General features: G+C 41.5%; 2 protein-coding genes across 2 annotated transcripts; both read right to left on the bottom strand.

Moving 5' to 3' along the window:
* Positions 1–539: 539 nt before the first annotated feature.
* On the bottom strand, positions 540–5,652 carry pigs (phosphatidylinositol glycan anchor biosynthesis, class S). Its single transcript, XM_050041301.1, has 12 exons — positions 5,595–5,652; positions 3,812–3,951; positions 3,590–3,701; positions 3,409–3,498; positions 3,209–3,300; positions 2,610–2,850; positions 2,370–2,512; positions 2,173–2,287; positions 1,910–2,055; positions 1,645–1,745; positions 1,355–1,565; positions 540–1,128 (listed from the first exon to the last, which is right to left on the bottom strand). The coding sequence occupies exons 1-12, from the start codon at positions 5,611–5,613 to the stop codon at positions 850–852; spliced, it is 1,689 nt and encodes a 562-aa protein (XP_049897258.1). The 5' UTR covers positions 5,614–5,652; the 3' UTR covers positions 540–849.
* Positions 5,653–7,836: 2,184 nt separating this feature from the next.
* aldocb (aldolase C, fructose-bisphosphate, b) lies at positions 7,837–19,806 on the bottom strand. The gene is made up of 9 exons (XM_050040813.1): positions 19,676–19,806; positions 12,850–12,966; positions 11,614–11,825; positions 11,093–11,147; positions 10,832–10,992; positions 10,598–10,681; positions 10,311–10,485; positions 9,048–9,247; positions 7,837–8,954 (listed from the first exon to the last, which is right to left on the bottom strand). Exons 2-9 carry the CDS (start codon positions 12,959–12,961, stop codon positions 8,862–8,864), a joined length of 1,092 nt encoding a protein of 363 aa, XP_049896770.1. The 5' UTR covers positions 12,962–12,966; positions 19,676–19,806; the 3' UTR covers positions 7,837–8,861.

The raw sequence follows: 19,806 nt of genomic DNA, 5'->3' as shown, positions 1-19,806 counted from the left end.
ACGTACAAAATTGAATTTACTGTAAATATTTTATTTGTCTTCAAACCCATCATTTGCTTCATGTTTATTTCCTTAGTGTGTGCAGACAATGTCCTCCACATATTCAATTAAAAGCAGTTACAAAATGAGGCTTGAGGTGAGACTGTTTTGTCAACAGTCTGTATCTTTTCTTGGCCCTTTTCACAATTAAAAAAATATGAAAATACAAAGTGAATATATCACTGAGGATGCATTGCCGACTTGCTCATGTCACATTCAGGATCGGTCAATGACCCCTGCTGTAGTACAAACACAAATGCATCGGACTAGCAAGACAAACAATTCAAAAACCACTGAATCACAAACTGATGAAGACAGCAAGATGCAATGCTGTGAAAAAATATATTAAGTGGACCTTATGTTAATGTTATTTAGTCAGTTTACTTCTTTCAGCCTCAACTTAGACAAAATTGGTGTAAGTTGCTTTAGGAGTGCCTGCTCAACTTTATATAAATCAGGTTATTCTTATTCTCTTGCTAATTAAAGCGCAAAAACATGAGTTATTATTTAAGTCTTTATTTGTTAATAACTTAGAATAGAAAGTGGAATTCAAATATAAAACTTGTTCACATTTACAACAATTCAAGCTTTCCAGTATACAGTGTCACACCTCCACACTAGCCGTTCATTAAAATCTTACAATAAACACAATTCCTGGCATGAAACAATAAAAATCATACATGACTGCAATTCCACACCCCAATGCTGCAAATGAGTCTCTCTTCATGCATACCTTTGGGCCTAAATGCCACGGCCACCGATAAAACCATTTGTTCATGTTTTTTGCTGTTGCTGTCACATTGGTGTTTCTCAGTCCTTCTTGGCTTGCTTCTCTCTGCGTCTCTGTCTGGCCTCAGACACTATTTTGAGCAGTGACAGCAGAATGGGCACACACATGGGCAGGAAGAGTGGTATGTAGATGGCAAACTTCTGGTCATCGGGAAAGTAGAGGAGGTGGAGGAGTGAAGGGTCAAAGAACGCCCTCTCTGATGCCAAGATGGCCTCTTTACTGTACTGCAGAGCAAAGCCGAGGTTCCCCGCCTCCAGCTCGGCCACAGCCAGCTGCAGAGATGTGACGGCACTGGACACCTGAGGGGCAGCAATGACAATCACAGGTTGGACACAACCAATGCAATTATGGGAAAGAGAGTGGCATAATACACTTTGTTTAGAGTCTACATATCGAATTAGGTACTGTAATTCCTTCATTCACTCTTTCAGCCTGACGTTTTAGTAAGTAAGTATACCTTTTATACACACTCATACCTGCTCACAAATACACACAAACCTACTGATTGATGCAGCTGCGTCTTACCTGTTCAGCAATGTTGTCGTTGATAACAATGTTTCCTATCTGGTCCAGCAGCTGTGCCAGTGAGGTGATGGTGGTGGTTGCTGTTGCGACATTTTCTACACTCCGACTCCACATGAGACGGTCCAGCTCCCAATCAGCTAGTCCTGCACTGCCACATGGCGCCACTATGAAGCCAGGGGGAGGAGTGGACGACTGCACTCCCAGCAACAGTCTGACAGGACATGGTGAAGGAGAGTTACCTTTTGTCTACAGGAAAACCAATATCCGTCATACTGTAGGCGTCCACTTACCGAAGCTGTGCGAGGAAGACTCCCATGACTTTGGCCATGTTGATGCTGATGTCAACGGGGAACACGGCCTCTTGTCCATAGAAACCATTAACATTATACACCTAAGAAGACATGGATAAGACATTAAAGACAACAAATAAGAGTGTAAAATCACTAACAATGCATAGCTAACAAAGTATGAACAGAACATATTCACTTATAATCAGTTATAACCATTCGTAGTATTTACACTACTGTCACCCAGCATTGCTCTTTATTATCTTACCATGATGCCACCCCAACGTGGGGAGTGAAACGCATTAGACGGCACTTCCTGTTTCCTGTGGTCATGAATGTAAAGGGGTGAATGGTGGGCATCTGGGACGTACAGAAGAAAATTCAACACCGGGTTGGAAGATGCAGCATTTGAGCCTAAAAATCAAATACAAAAAGATACAGATATAAACACACCGGAACAAACTCCACCACATTTCTGCTTTTGGCAAACGTGATAAACCTTCAGTGTGTGTGTGTTGTTGTTTTTTTTACCCAGTCTAGCCTCCACAGGGTTGATGACATGTGCGAGGCTGTCAGAGTTGAGTATGTAGGCGCTGCGGCTGCTGTCAAAGCGTGGGTTGACACCAAGCATGGCATAGTACAGGGTCTGTAAGGGAAATATGTTTATCAAAATATAGTAGCTGCACATCTTGTCATTGTGCACATTCACTCACTTGCACTCACAGTACCTGAGAGTCAATGCTAAAGTTGGCCACAGGGGCCAGTTTTGTAAGCAAAGGTTGGATGTAGGTCTGCACAGCTCCCTCTACGTCCCAGTATAGCCGGTGTGACTTTGGGTCTGGGTTCAGCAGACTGAATGTTATCTCATAACCTCAAGAGAAGATAAGAACAAGCAGTGTTCATATAGTTGAAGTATATACTGACTGGAATAGAAGCTAAGTCTACTTTATGACAGTGCTGAAACAAACCTGGGCTGGATTTAAAGGCCCTCATACTGTCAGCGATGCTCTCTTTGTTGCCAGGGCTGAGACGGACCCTGTCGCTGAGGGCTGCAGTGATGTCGGTGTGGCTGAAAGACATCACCTGCAGCACCTGCTTGATCCGAGGCTCCAGGTGAGCCAGCAATTGATCTATTGTCTTGCCCACTCTCATCTGAGCACCAACACGCAGCAGGGCTGTCCGTCGCTGACCAACATACACGTCCACATTCTGAGGGGAATTAAAGTACAGGTCAGTATTGGGTATTGTATTATCTTCTGCTTATCCAGTACTGTGTTTAGACAGTTACTGGTTCAACTCTTAGCAGTAATGACAGTATATATTTGACTGATTATATCCTTTCAGTAGATATGCTGCTTGACTCCACAGAGATCCATGAGCTCAGAAAAGCTCATTTCAACATTCATCAAAGCATTAAACTACACAGAGACTTTTAATTAGACTATCAACACATACACACATATAAAAAACTTAAGACATAAAGAATACGAAAGGGTTAACGGTAGCCAAACAATACTCTTTAAAACTGAATCTAGATGAAGACAATCAAGAAATTGAGAGTTTTAACCTCAGGCAGAAGTGAGGATGACTCTGGGATCACATACACAACCAAAGAGCCACACGGACTCTCACTGAGTGTGTGCAGAGAAAGATCTGCCTCTAAAGAAGAAGAATGAGAAACAGAGAGACATTACTGCCTGTGTTCTTACACCGAGATAACAAAATAATGGGCTGAAGGCTGTATATGACAGGCAGACAACATCTCACCTGCAGCAGTGGGCTGGTTCAGAGCATCCTCCTCCATGATTGTAGCTGTGCGGTACCTTGTCTCGTACCTGTACCTCAAAGTTGTGTCCTCTGGAAACAAAAGAATTTGAGACAAGAATTACCCTGCAGTCTTCAAATTTTGTTACCAGCAGCTCATAGACAGAGTTCATAAATAAATCACCATCTACTGCATGCTCCTCATCTTGTGTCTGTGTCAGTGGGACCTTCTTCTGCTGTTCTGGTGTCACCGTTCCACGTGCAAACACAACCTCCACATCAGCACTCAACTGAAGCTAAAAAATAAAATACATAAAGAGAGGGACATTTTTATAAAGTTACATTTGTGTATTATACCTGGAAGATAGAATGGATGTGTAAGTAATAGCAAGAAGCATGGACACACCTGCAGATCTGCCAATTCATTTATCTGACTGACAGGCAACCAGGCGCGGTATGTTTCAGTTGTTCGCCACCACAGAGGGACTCCTACGATGATGACCACCGCTGCTATGGACAGAGCAGCAAGCTGGCCACGTCTACGCTCTGAGAGACAAACAGAGACAGTGAGACAGATTAGCCTCAAGGCATAACATACACATACAGTATATATACTAGGGGTGGGGGAAAAAAAAAATCAAAACAGCATAGTATTGCAATATTTTGAGTGGCAATATTGTATTGATACATGGGTGCAAAGTATCAGTTTTTCATTATAGAAATTATTAATTCTGCAAATACAAATTAAACTTTTGGTAGCCTACTAGAATAATAAAAATCAATTGTTTTTTCAGTCCATTAGATACATGTTGCTGCAATAAAAAATAGTTAAGTGAGATGAACAGAGTGAAAACTATCTTATGAGATAAAAACAGATGTTGATAAAGTTTGCAGTTGAAACATGTAATAATACGTAATCAGACAACTTTTACCACTGTCTCAGACCACAATTAGCTCGTTAGGGCTACAGCTTGTTCACAATCATCGTTAGGAAAGGCCAGGTGATGTAAATGTCAAAGCCTTATAAATATTCTGACTCCTGCAACCTTGTCCCGTCAATCAGCAGCCATGGGTTCCTCTGAAAAGCTGCCTAGAACTCTGAAAACTAAAATGATTGATGCCCACAAAGCAGGAGGAAGCTTTAAGAAGATAGCAAAGTGTTTCAGGTAGCTGTTTCGTCAGTTTGTAATGTAATTGTGAAATGGCTGTTAACAGGAACTGTGGAGATCAAGTTTAAGTCCAAGAAACTTTCTGAGACAGCTGCTCATAGGATTACAAGAAAGACAAATCTGTCAGAGGGTTTGCCATGGCATCATGGCATTTACACTGTGGTTGTTGTCTCTGTATTATCTCTGGTTATGTTAGGCCATAGTGGGCAATTTTGCAGATCAATGCAGAGGACAGTTATATACCAATAATGGATATTATATGTGTTTTACATTGTTGTGACAGATACCTTGATTTGTCACTAGATTAACCAATGACAGGAACTCCTGTCTCGTATTTTACACGTTAACAGTCTGCCAACCTAGCTGACAAAATGAAGTTGAAGTTAAATAGTTCCTGTATCATGGCATACAATATATATACTTTTATTACACTTTACCTGTAAGTGCACACACTATGGCAGAGGATTAATCATTGGTTAAATTATGTTTACATATATTTGTTTATTCCATAACAGGCTAAGATAGGTGCTGTATAACAGACCTACTCAGGACTTTGTTTAGTTAAGTATTACAAGGCAAAGATGTACAGTCTTGCAGAGGCAACATCAATTGGTCAACACAGGAAATTGCAGCAAGAATCTGGTTTAGTTTTAAAGCTAGAAAAATACAATATATGGGAAAATATGGCGTTTTAGTCCGTCTGGAGGAATTTAATAACTCTAATGTTTCTGCTAACTATAAAATAAAACATACATAATGAACACTAAAGACATAAGGCAGCAATAAAACAGTGAAAGCTTGTGTAGAGCATCATTGCTGCAACTGCTGGTGCGGCTAGCTAGCTGTTAGCTTCAGAGGGTGTTGGGGAAACAGTCTCGTGCTCGGGTCGCTACGACTGTTGTACGCGTTAAATATGCTCTAACAAACTGCTGTAAATGTGTGTAATCTGCTGTAAACGCTGCCTGTTTCTGTAGGAGGAAAATAATTCATAAAAAATCCAGTTATGATGACTCTACTCACCCACTTCCGTGGTAGCCATTTCTGTCAATGAACTGAACGGGGTGCGTTTGTTGTTGGGACACAAGCAGTGAAAGTCACATGACCGCCATTGATCGGAAAGCTGGCAGGCGATTTGCCGGTGACAAACAACAAACGCACCCCGTCCAGATACATGGCAACAATTTCATCACATTTAACTAGAGATTGTAATATACAACTCTCCGTCTCTCCTTCCTGACACAGAGAAGGCGAGAAGACAGTACGTCGGTTCGAGATCCAGTGAAGGACAGTTACCGCCGGGACACGCCGTGAAAATATCAAACGCACAAACACTTTGTGGGAAGTTGGTAACCAGCGCCCCCATGTGGTGGTTTAAATGTTAGCCGACACATTTCCAAAAATGCACAGATTAACACTGATTTTTCCTTAAATACAGTGTGATCAGAAATGTAGAAACCGTGTGTCAACTTATTTTTTTTTCTTATTTATTTATTTTTTTGTTAAGCATTAACACCACATACATTTTTATGCTTTCTGTTGATATTTGTCTGCACTCTTCTGTGCAGGGTTTTCATTATTTTTATCCACCTTGTGTACACACCTGAGGGAAGGAAGTTCATAAATTACTGTAAGAGATTGACAGAGAAACAATTCAAAATATAGGCTAATTTCTGTTCACTGTCATTGATGCAAACAAAAGTGGACGGCATCAGATAAAAATGTAATCCTTTTTTGATTTATTAACTTTAATTATCCAGAGAGATTTTATGGGAAAAAAGGCTGTGATTTTCAGAGACACCCTGTGCAGCAATGATAGCACATTCACACAACACTGCAACAGCTGCCCAGTACAACCACAGTGTGTTCTGTTGACATTGAGCAGCTTTACTGGAGCAGTGGGGAGCTAAGGGGATTGCTCAAAGGCAACTCAGCGGTGGCATTCTTTTTTTACTTTGCCCATCCAAATTTATTAAGCTGATCTCAGGCCCATACTGGTGACTTTCTGGTCTGACCTTCAAGCCACTAATGCAAGATTTAGCTGTCTTGTATTACTGTTGCTGAATATTTGTGGGTTGAAGAAATTCTCCCACTTATTAAACTAAATTAACTTTTTTTAAACTCTCTTGGATCAGCTGGAAAATGCATCAACACAAAGTTAAAAACATGGCTGATTTTCTGAGCTCAGAAAAAGTTGGCTTTTTAGAGATACATGCTTCTCACAGGATGTCGTTATGACCCTATAGAATATGATGCATTTCTGTTAAACTACCCAATTGTATTCAAACAGTTTAAGAATAGCACAGCCTTAAACAATTACAGCAGTAAAAGGCAACTTGCACACTATTAAAACTATAATATTAATTCATTCAACATATGTCGGTGTAATAGTGAACACTGGGGGCCATTTTTCTGCAGAGTGAGTCATTTTACTTTTGATACTTTGAGTTAATTTTGCTGATAATACTTACATATTTTCACTTAAGTACCATTTTGAATGCAGGACTTTTACTTCGAGTACTTTAACGGTGTGGTGCTGATAGTCAGGGTCACCACACCTTCTTAAACATCAAATTCAAGGACATTTCAACAACTGTTAGGGATGGATCCGGGTGTGTGTCAATTTTGAGGGCCCAGTGTGTAGGATTAAGGGCCATCTGCTGAAAGAAATGGTAAATAATATTCGTAACTATGTTTTCATTTATCTATGATCACTTTAAGCTAAAAATCAGTGTCTAAATGACCTTAGAACGAGCTGTTTTATATATACATATAGAGATGTTCTCATCTATGGATGCATGATAACAGGTTGTCTCCTATGGTGTCTGTTATGTTGTTTCTACAGTAGCCCAGAAAGGACAAACCAAACACTGGCTCTAGATAGGAGATATTTGTGTTTCACATTGGCCACTGTAGCTCTACACATTGGACACATGGGAGTAGTTTTAGTGCTGCAACCTCACCACTAGATGCCACTAAACCCCACACACCAGACCTTTAAGGACCCAAGGGAATCGAGGATGTTTTTACTAAAGCAAAGGATCCAAATACTTTCGCCAACACTGTATTTAACTAAATGTAAATAAACTGGCTGGAAGAACACAACATGGGGGGAGGTCTGGGCCTGCTAAACTAAATAATGTGATACAAGAGAACTACTGCATGACTGTTCAAGTGTCAGGAACGCAGAATAAAATAGCATCCAAAGATAAATGATAGACATATTAGGACTATTAGCAATAATGTCACACACAGAGATCTCTGCTAGGTTTTAAAGTTTTAGTTTATTTTTCTCCACTATTTGACACACCGAGTGCTTCAAGAACAATATTGACATCACAAACATCACAGTATTCCAACACAGCAGTGACTGTTTCCCCCGTCGCTAACCTCACGTATTGGTCCACATTACGTCAATAGAAACCATCTCCTGTTATCGTGGGGCGCGCTGGGGGAATCAGAAAGGGGGAATGACACACAAGCATCACATAATATCGACACCTTCACACAACTGAATACATTAATTACTGTATGTAATTTAAAGATAATGTTATACTGAGAATAGACACACAAGATGTTCCTCTGATTAGTGGTGATTAGAAGCTTGTGAACAGAAAGGTTAGGATGAACTGTTAGGGATGGATCCTGGTGTGTACTGGTTTCTTACAGAGTGTCTACCGACCTCTGCTGGTGCTACGGCTTTCTGAGAGTGCAACAAGCCCTCCGCACTTTTGGACAGTCGCTCAAAACATCAACTCAATCTGAAAAGTCAACACTGTGACACTGCTTGTCACGTAACGGATGTACTGATACAGCTAATAATTGGTTGGTCCCACTTGTCAGTTAGGATGTTAGTACAACGCTTTGAGGATGACACTGCGTTCTGACAGAAGCGAAACACCGACACACACACCTCCCTGCTTGGGAGTGGCTTAAGATTAATAATGTGGGGGAGACAGGAGCAGAGAATAGGCATGAATTGACCACTGACTGGTTATCTTCTGATTAAATTCTGCAGCCTCGGACTTCCTATCTCTGACACTCCACTTGAGTCACAAATTGTCTAAAAGCAGATTTGATTTGTTTGGTTAAATAGAAAAATAAAACAAGCCTGTTCACTGTAGTTTCACATTATGTTTTTAAATACATATATCTAATCATGTAATTTTAATAACTGAATAACTCTAAAGTACAGTAGACAGCGCAGGCCTGTGATTGATGGAAGAGTGAGGGGGAATAGCAGAGCAGATATAAGACTATAACTAGGCCACAGCGGAGTGTGGTACATGTTTAGTAGGCGTGGTTAGCCACATAGAGGGATTTTCCTGCAGCAGCACCACTTCCGCTGGACTCGTACTTGCCGAGGGCAGCCAGACCGTTTGCCTGAAAGAGAGACAGAAAAATGTAACTATACTGAACGAAGGAGCTTTGTTTTATTTTACTCTTGTCTGATGTCTGTTTGCAGTTTTGTCTGACCTCAGCACGCTTGATGAACTCCTCGGTGGCGGCCTTCTCGTTGCTCAGCTCTCCTCTCCATGCGTTCAGGGCAGAGGCCTGCAGGGCGCGGCCGTAGGAGAAGGTCAGGGCCCAGGGCTTGGCGAGCGGGCAGTTGTTAATGGCGTTAAGGTTAATGCTGGCCTCTTCTTCAGACTGGCCACCTGACAAGAATGTCACTCCTGAGAAAGAATGGACACAAGCAAAGACGCACGTTATTCATCTGTTTAAAAATGATTTTATACAACATGTAAGCCAATGATGCTCAACTTGAGGGCCCACTGGTCAAACCTGGTGACTTTGACTTCTAATTCACAATGAAGCAAAAGTGCATAAAAAAAGAGCTTGTTTATAAAAAAAAGTGTCAGGGCAGATTTTCCCGGACCCCCTAACAGAAGTCCCAGCTAAGCCCTGAATGTCATCAAATCCTACAGCCGCCCCTGCATGCCTCTCTTTCCTCTTGGCAAAGATGAGTGTGGACAGCAAACATCGAAAGGTTGAAAACAGACAATTCATTTAATGTATGTTCTGATAAATATAAAAAATGTCTGCTTATTAAGTGTCTCCTGACGTCCTGTCATTTGTCAAGTGGCCCCTGAAAATGCCAGTAGAGAATCCTCAATTTAAGCCTTGTAACTCTTTCAATAAAAGTGATCTGGCTTTCTTAATATCTGAGGATGGGAATAATTAACAATGCCTTAATGCCTTATTTTATGGGCCCTAAAATCCTTAACAATGTCCTACTAATTTATTATGTAGATTTCCAGAAAGTACTGCACTGTAATTTGGCAATAATTGTATGTATAAAAAAAGAGGCAGCATTTAAATGGTACACTTCCAATCAATTAATTCCAATTAAATGCTAAGCCAAAAAGGTCAGGTCGATTAAATACACAAAAATATAGATTTTTTTCTGGCAAGCAGCAATAAATGAATGACAAATAAATATTTACTTTAATTAAATGGTTTAAATGGGGCATGTGCTTCTAGGAAATTATTTTTTAAAAAGAACCACTGCTTTTAAACTTGCAGCTAACTAAATATTAACCAAAATAGCACTTATGGTACTTTTAAAAGTAAAAAGTATTTACACAATATATTTAAGTGTATTTTCTAGAATTACATATTAGTGATAACAGTAGCTTTCAGGTAATATTTCAAGGTATATATTCCTTTAATAATACACAGGTATCAAATGAATCCCTGCAAATTAGCTGTAGTTTCTTAGATTGATCTGTGTCTGACCTGTGACGGCAGGAGGCACAGTGCGGCGCAGGGCAGTGACGGTAGCCATGGCGATTTCCTCGCTGCTGTACTTGTGGGGGCAGGAGTGTCCGGCTGTGACCATGTTGGGTTTCAGCAGTGTTCCCTCCAGGTACACGTGGTGGTCTGACAGAGCCTTGTACACTGCAGCTAGGACCTAACGGCACAGACAGAGACACGTGAGAGCACTGTTGCTAACATGTTGTGAAATGAAAACTTTACAGGATGTATACAGTGGTTAGTGTTGTACATAGTCATCAGGAGGTTACCTTCTCAGAGACGTACTGGCAACGCTTCAGGTCATGGTCTCCATCAGGAAGGATCTCAGGCTCCACAATAGGAACAATGCCATTCTAAGAGACATTACAAAGCATAAGTTTAAAGGCAAACTCCCATATTCTTCCCTAAATCACAAATCAACGCTGATGTTTTCAAAATCAACTTTTGATTCTTAGATTGAGAATAACATCTTTAACCTAACTAACTAACATCCTCACACCAACCTGCTGGCAGATGCTGGCATATCGGGCCAGGACATTAGCATTCTCAAAGATGGCCAGTTCAGACGGGGTGGTGTCGCTGATCTTCAGTACGCAGCGCCACTTGGCGAAGTCTGCGCCGTCCTTCTTGTACTGCGCACAGCGCTCAGACAGCCCGTCCAGACCTACACTCCAACACATTCACAGAATATCCATTACAAACACAGCGGGGGGGGGTAATATTTGTGATGCTTTGAGAGTGTTTGTGTTCCTAATGTCTCGTACCCTGAGTGGTGGTCTCTCCATTTGTTCCAGCGAGGGGCACAACACCTTTGTCCACCTGTAGAAAGTGTAGCAGACATTCTTGGTTTTCTGTATCATGTAGAACATTTGAAACAAAATCCTGCTGAATTTCGCTCTCTCAACTAAACACAACTTTCCTGAGCGTACGTCCTGAATGATCTTTCACCCAGTTTTTCCTCTAAACCTGATCTGCTGTTTTGGGTGGGTGTCTGTGTGTGTCTAAACAAGCTGACAACCAGTCTGTGTTTTCATACACAGTGTAGGAGCCTCTCTAGTTTTACCAGCCAAACAAATGATAGCTGTGCTTCTGCCTGCTGACCTGAAATACTTGGCCGTAATCTAATATCAACACAGAGGCTGTGGGGACATTCGGAGGCAAAGAGCCACCAAATAAGGCAAGAGTCAGGAGACTGAGATGAAGCCCACTATTTCCTGATAAAATGACGTCTACTCAATAGGTTTAAATATTTAAGTTGCTGACGACAACACTGAACATGGCATACCTTGATCCCAACAACAATGCCGCGGTCTTTGATGAGCTTGGCAAAGGGAGTGCCATCGTCTGTGTTCTGGTAGAGGGTTTCATGGAAGAAGATGACCCCTCCGATACAGCTGTCGATGCGCTGGTCGGCTGTGAAGAGCAGCTGGCGGTAGCGACGCCTGTTCTCCTCTGTGTTCTCAACCCCGATGGGGTTCAAACGTTTTGCCATACTTCCTGTAGACAACACACACAAAGGCATTCAGTCATGACTTAAGTTAAGACAGACTTGGGTCAAATCCTATCCCTTATTTTTACCCCTACCCCTTGTATTCAAGTGCCCCTTTGCCCTTTGGAAGACCGTTAAAAAGAGAAGTGGTTGAAAACTTCCCCTGTGGAATGAGACCCTGATTTACCATCAGTATAGTCATAATCATTGATGGTGTTAATGTACACAAACGCAACTATGGCAATAATGGTATTATCACAATGACATTTAACTGATGGAGACAGCAAAACATGGACACCAGCAATTCCTTTTACAGCTTTACATGTTTCATGCTATCAATCAATCAAGTCGTCAAAAAAGCAAACAAAAAAAAACAAAAACAACAACACTGTTTCACTCACAGTGCTCTGTAGGCTAATGTTAGCAACCTGTGCTCAACCTGTGTAACAACATTTCATTATAAATAAAGTGAGTTGCAGAGATGCCTCGGCCTACAAATCATATTCCACACGTAAGGTAACATGTTTGTTTGGTACAGACCCCTGCAGAAATCACTTCGCCATCATATTTATATCTTTTTAAGTGAAAATGAAATGCAAAATTTACCATTCCCACTAAAATACTGTCACAAATCTGTATATCTATCCATTGCATAGTGTGCAGTCCTATGCTGGACTCTAGTTAAATTTTGGGCGTCATATGCCATCAAAGGGGGGGAATGCAACATGGAAACATCAAAATGTGAGACTGTCATGCACAAATCAGTGCTAGCTAGTTAGCTACTGAGACATCATTACTACTACATTGATACAAGGGTTAGGATTAGGGCCAGGTAGCACTGACAGAGGGGTGTGGGCTAAGAGGTGAGAGAAAGGGGTGTATTGTGATTGAGCCTTAATAAACAGAGGAAGAAAAGTATTGGTGATTTTGTGATTTTAATATTGGTAATATTGTTTCTCTGGCATATAGAACTTCACAGGAAAGATATGAGTGACGTTATATTTTTGCAACCACACACACAGACGTGCATACCGGTGGATTCATCGGCTGCGAGGATGCCTTTTCCTGGAGCTACTATCCTTTGAGCGATCTCCTGCAGCTCCTTCTTCTGCTCAGCAGTCAGTGCGGGATACTGGTGAGTCATGGTGGCTGAAAGAGAGAGAAAGCCATTAGGAGGTCACTTTGTTTCACGGTGTGTTGATTTGGACGACTGCCCAGCACTGGCCTCTTTCATGTGCCCCTCTATTGTCTACAACATGGCTACCTCGCTGCAGCACTACTAAGCTCTTCTCACTGACGGTAGGAGGATGGGAGAATCTGACAAAATTCCTACAAGATGGCACCTCAAGTCACACAATCCATGGACCCAGCGTGTGTGTGAGATGTGATAAAATGACTATGAGCAGAAGATGTGCTTCCTGCCTCCTTAGAGAAAATAAGTGTCAAAAATACATAGACAGAAACTGTCTGCGTTAAGAAAAAAAAATCTTTTTTATATGTTGCCTGGCCATATTGGTGGCAGCAGCAGCAGCAGCGCTGTCACGACGTGTGAACATGCACGCACACGCTTCAAACCAGATTATTATGTCCCCTATTCCCTTCATCGCTCTGCCGTAAATAAGCAGTTACATAACCCCTCCCCTCCCCACCCCACTGGTAGCACAGAAGACAGAGAGGGAGCGATTATGTAACGCAGCTCCTATATATTTTGCTGCCAGTCCCCTTTATAGCCGCAGGACTGGATGCAACACGGCTCGTTTCACTCTCCTCAGCAACACTCCTCCTGTCGTCCCCTAATGTCATTATATCTCTCTTTGTGCATTGCACGTATAAACGCCTTTTATGTCTTTGCCTTTGCCTTCAAACCTCCTACTGCAATCACTGAGGCTTACTACTAGACACATACAAGATGACCACGCATGGGATTTGTAAATTCCAGTTTTCACTCATCACTAAAACGCATCACTCCCACTAATGCAGGCTGCACTAGAGAACATGCTGTGACTTTCCTCTCTGGTCGACTGCTCCAGTTGCCAAGACACGCCCAGCAAATGGCATCACACGTTATAGCTCTGTTCAGCATCACAAGTGCACCAGTATGGGCCATGATATTGGATCAGCTATAGATTTATCTGCTTGATGGGTTGAAGCTCCTCCTTTAGTGACAAATATCTGAGGATAAATAGTATTTTGTCACCACAGAGAGAGAAATCTTAGTGTGAGACACTAGATTTACAATTTAAAGCACATTAACTGGATCATGCAACACAAAAATATATAACAGGAGTGTTAGCGTAGCTCAACATAAACTGACCACTGGATTCCCAACTGAGGCTGCTTTGCTGTGGTAGGACACTGCCTGACATTCCCGGTATCCCTTGTGCTAATCCTCAGCTTAAAGCTATGAGATAACAACCTTCAGAGAGCACATACACACAGGCCTCTCAAAGAAAACAGTGTGCAGATACCACGACACAAAAGTCAAGCACGGCTCACTGCTGATAGTTAAATTCTACACACAGGTGAAATAAAAGAGGCCAGGCCGGCAGGGAACAAGGTGTCCTCCGAGGGGAACACTTTGACCAAAAGATGTTCATGCAGATCTCTCCAGTGAATAAGAGAGGTTATCTACACTTCATAAAGGCCAAGCCAAGGGCAAAAGCATGAAGTGTGGGGCTTCAGTATGTTTATATTTGCACAGCCCTGCTCCACTGTTAGCCAGACAAAACTCATGCTCAGCAAATACCTGCTATCTTTTGTGAAGCACCTGCGTGTCTCAACAATACATTTTCACTAGTGCAGTGTCTGGTTGGGTTTCTGCTGAGGAAACATTGCAAAATACTTTGAAAGGCGACGTGAAATGTACATTTTGTGCAATATTCAGTCAAACACAAAGCAAAGTTACCAAATACGTGAGCTTATGAAACAACTTTCAAAGACAAAACATTCTTTTCAATAGGAAATACGGAGCTCAATGACACAATGATGCCTGGAAATGTTTCTGGTCACACATCTTTTATACTGGCTGAAAGCTTAAGAAGAGGACCTTGAGGGACAATGCCCTGCTGCCAACATGTGACCTGCCTCTGATATATGATCAGCCTGGAGCAGGTTTGTTAGAAAAACACAGACGCTGTGGAAAATATATATAGTTAGGCACCTTTCTACTTCTGAACACTTTCTGTTCTGTGGGCAAATTGATCCTATGAATAAATATCCATAAAGTGATGTTGTGGGAGCCGTTATGAACCAAAAATATTTCATTCTGTTTTTATTCTATTTAAAACATCATCTGTGAATCTCAGGCTTTGCTGACAGTCTCACTTCTCAGGATCACAGAACAGTTTATTTCTTGACAACACGCAGCTCCAGTGTGTCCCGCACACTCAATAATCATCACCTGCTGCTGGTGTGACAAACTAAAATAAGGGCATCCGAATTATACAAAACATTAATCAAGTTAAGAGTGAAGATTTTTATCCTTTAATGAACTGGTAACCTTTCTTGAACGACTGATTGGTTGAATTATTAAGTATCCTGCACTACACTTCATTTCCTCAAGTGGTCTATACAGAGAAGCTCCATTGCCCAATTGAAACCTGTGAAGCAAACTAGTTTGAGGCATTTAAATCCTGCATGCCCTTAAAATTTGGCTATCCTTCATCACAATTAGTCACCACAAGCTGGTGACATCTTTGAAAAGCCAAGTGGGAATGTTGCACAGTGAAACTGTCTGGTCAATGCTGCTTGGTAACAAAATGGAGGAACATTAACTGTAAAGAAATATTGATTTAATGACAAAATCTATCAACAGAAGCACTGCTGGATGAGTGATGATGATGACTTTAGTTGTAACTCATTGGCTGTCTGTCAGTGTTTTATAGTGGAGTCATCCCACCTCCCCTGGGGTGAACAACACCTCCACTGATGTCAGAAGAGATTAATTTTAATGTAATTTTAGGCATATTAAGCTTCAGGGGAAATCAAGCAGTGGTGCTACAGCACACAGCAAAGGCTGCACATTTGGCCTGATGAGTGAGGTGACTGTTTCAACAATAGACTGTATACATGGACAACATGTCTCCACTTCCTTCCACTGTACAAAAATGAAGCCAAAATATCCCGGATATGGCATATTGTGTTGGTGACATCATTTGGGCCAGTCTGTGCAATAGTGATTGGAGAATGGAGCTGCGATATCACGGTCCTGATTCAATGACGAGTCAAGGGTAGCTGTCAATCATCATGCCACACCCTCATTTTATAGTACAAAATTACTGATCAAAAGCAGATTTGAAAAAAATAAATACTTGAACAAGCATCAACGTGATGAGAACCAGGTAAAATGACAGAAACCATCTTTGTGAAAAATGTATTTGATGTGTACTTTGATTTGAATTTTGGCCCGTGTTGCATCCGCTAACATGGAGGGGGCGTTGATTATGACCTGTACTGCAGCCAGCCACCAGGGGCGATCGAGATGCTTTGGCTTCACCTCTGGGGAGATGTCCATCTTTCTACGGTCTATTGCTGTGTCTCAATTCCAGTACTTCCATTAGTACACTTCCATGTGGCACACTGTGTACACTATGTACTTACTTGTGTAGTATTTGAATTTTGACAGCATTTATTTGTTTTTTCTTCTTTTTAATGGCAAATTGCAACCGGATTGAGATTTAATGCCAACATTTGACTGCAACTCTGCGACTGTCGCACACCAAAATATCTGCCAACCTGTTTGCTTGTTCACCAGAACTACAGCAGCCGCTGCAGCTTCCTCGGCCGCCATTTTCACAAGTTAGGTGGTCCCTCCCCTTCTGCTATGTAGACAAGATGGCGACCATTGAGGGTAAAAATATCCAGCGATCCACACTGAACCGTTTGAGCGTTATGCGTACATCATCCGGGTACTTATACTGCACTGCATTTTGCCATATTTGCCAGTGTGAAAGCACAGCAAGTGTAAGTACAGAAGAATATGAACTGAGACACAGCATACTGTTTAACCCTAAGCTACTGCATTGATAACGACCAATCATCATCCTTTGCTAACGCATTAGGCTAATGTGATATATGATACAAGTCTCGAAACCTTTTAAACAATTTGTGCTGGCCCATTGAAATCTTAAGATAACGGAAGGAATTTCTTTTCTTTTGCTCAAGGGCACCTCAGCAGCACAAACACTGAAATGCTTGTTTTAAGAATCATCTTCCTTATCAGTAAAATTGACCCAGCTGCAAAATGTCACTCTGACATGATCTGAAGTGGTAACCCTCTGATGCCATTCATCACGCAGTATCACTGGTGACAAGGTTTATCTTCCAGACAGTGCTGTAAAGTGTGCATCATCAGTTATCTTCTGATGAAGGACATCACTGCAGATTTGACAACTATAGGCACTTCACCAGTAAAGTTTTAAAGTGGGCACAAAAAATGTACATTTTGGAATAATGTTTCATTCAAATTAGGCAGTATTAGGATGAAATTTGAAAATTGTTTAAGAGATGACAGGGAGAGACAGCGGATCACTAAGCTCAATATTTAGTTGTCTCTCCATCGTGCCCCTCTGTGATTTCCAGTCCAGCCTGTTGCTCAGTGTTCAAACTCAACACCATTTCTGCAGTGCGACATCAAGATGCAACAGCCAACTCCCTACTGTGACGTAACTTACCAACTACTCAAAGTGTGACTGCTACATGTTAAAAAACACCACAACTAACCATCGGTCAAATGCAGTGCACAGCAATCATACTGCAAACCAGACAAATCAAAGGAAAAACTGCAAATTCACATTTGCCATTTAATATGGTGACACAACTATTTAATTCAGGTTTAATTCAAACCCATTATCCCGTCAGTCATCACATATCTGGTGCTTCCATCTACTTTAAGCTTTCACGTTGGAAAGGACAGGCTGATTAGATCATGCTACAACAGTCAGATGCTGCAGAGGCTCACTTACCATCCCATGACACAATTAGAGACCACAAACACATTAACATCAAACTCAACCCAGAATCTACATCTATAGCAATCATGCAGCAACAGGTCTTTTTCTGAAGCATTGCTGCAAGCATTAAACTACTATATTTTTAAGCTTGCAAACTATATTGCGAAGTCAGGCTGTAGGCAGGGACTGGCACCTCTAACACTTACAGATAGTTAATATTTCATTTTAAGTGCGAGGGCAAGGAAAGGATGGAAAAGAAAATAGGATGTATTTTGTGTTGCTAGGTGTTGTTGCCTCAGCTGTATCATTATCACCATCTGGAGGTTTACCCACCTTGTTTTTTTTTTTCCCTCTACATTGCAAGCTGCGTGAGCTTTAAGCAGATGAAATGGCTCCTGCGGGGAAGCACTACTCAAAAGTAAAAAGCCTGCTTGGACTGCTGTGTTTTGTTACCAGACGGGCTGCTGCTGGCCTTGGCACTGACGGACGCTCCTGTGCTCGGGCTGTTACTATCCACAGGCCTTGATCCAGCAGAGCTAGCAGGAGCACTGTTTCCCATGCAGCTCTCTGATACAACAGCCTGTGGCGGACGTCGAGGCTGCGTGCATTGCGATTCAGAGAGAGGGTGACACTGGTGAAAATGGGCAAAGTACACAGGGTGGCATTGCCCTCTGAAACACAGGTGAACTGTTTTCTTGTTTTTCAACCTTCATGATTTGCATGACAAGTTGGATAGGTTTTGTGTTGCCATTGCAGATATAGTCAAAGGATTAAGGTTAAAAGAGTTATTGAGTAAAAAAAAAACGTGATTACAGACAGTACAACCTGTTGATGTAAAACTAATAAGAATTCCCATTAAATTAAATCATAGTGTATGTTAATATGTCCCCTGTGTTCTAGTGATATGCTAATGGGATTTACATCCAGTCTGATGGTACAAATAGCCAATGAACCTTCAGGGTATTTCTATTTTCTAGAGCTAAAACAAGTAGTTGGTTCATCAATTAGTCGACAGAATATTAATGAGCAGCATTCATTTAAGCTATTTTAAACAAAAAAAGAGGCCAAAATTAACTAAGCACAGTAAATAATAGCGATAAAATATAAGAAAACAGTGGAATATGCCCCTCATATTATCCCAAAACCCAAATCTGCATATTTAAATTGCTTGTTTAGTCTGAGAAACAGCCCAAACCCCAAATACATTCAGTTTAAAATCAGACAGGACTAAGAAATACAGCACAGTGACGTTTGTGTTGACGTCAACTGAATGAAAATATGTGATGTTCTAGTGTTATGCTTATAAGATGAGGTCTAATTGTACTAGTGCAGTGAGATATGTCATTTTATACATTAGACATTTAGTATAGTATAGTAACGTTACACTCCTGCTCAGCGCGCCCCGCCTCCCATCACATCAGGGATGGTCTACGTGCTCAGGGACAGATACACACTCACACACAGGCAATGACACTGCTACCATAATGATTCATCACCTCCATGTACACTCATCAAACATATAAAATAACAGGGTGTGCTGATTTAAACCGAGAGCAGAGGCCGCAGACTCGTGTCTGTGCACTTTCATCCTTGAAGGTCATCATTTTTGCGCACTTCCTGTTGCGTATTTCGACAGTGGGTTAAAATATGCAACTTTAATTGAATAAAACACCCCAAACTGAGGCAACTTAAATGTGTTTTTGTCGAAGGAGACGACGACAGAGGAGCAACAAGTACCAACGGTTGCTGTTAATTAACGGCAACTTAGCTAGGAGGAAACGTTAGCTTTAGGTGTAGAGCAGCATCACCTCTATCCATCATCATCAATATTATCATCTTTTTATAATCAATAACACATGAGGAGTGTATAAAGGTGTCGTATTGATAAAGTCAGAGTGAATTCTTACCTGCTGATGGGTGTCTGGGCACAGAGAGAGCAGGTGAGCAAGGTGCGGAGGATGCGGAGCGGTCTCCTGTTTCACTGCTGCAGCGCAACGTGACCCTTTACAAAACCCTCGAGCCGGGGGCGGAGCCTTCC

Source organism: Epinephelus moara, chromosome 3 (assembly GCF_006386435.1).
Source record: "Epinephelus moara isolate mb chromosome 3, YSFRI_EMoa_1.0, whole genome shotgun sequence".
NCBI lineage: Eukaryota > Metazoa > Chordata > Actinopteri > Perciformes > Serranidae > Epinephelus > Epinephelus moara.
Note: the sequence above shows the minus strand (reverse complement) of the source record. Positions and strands in the feature narration are given on the sequence as shown.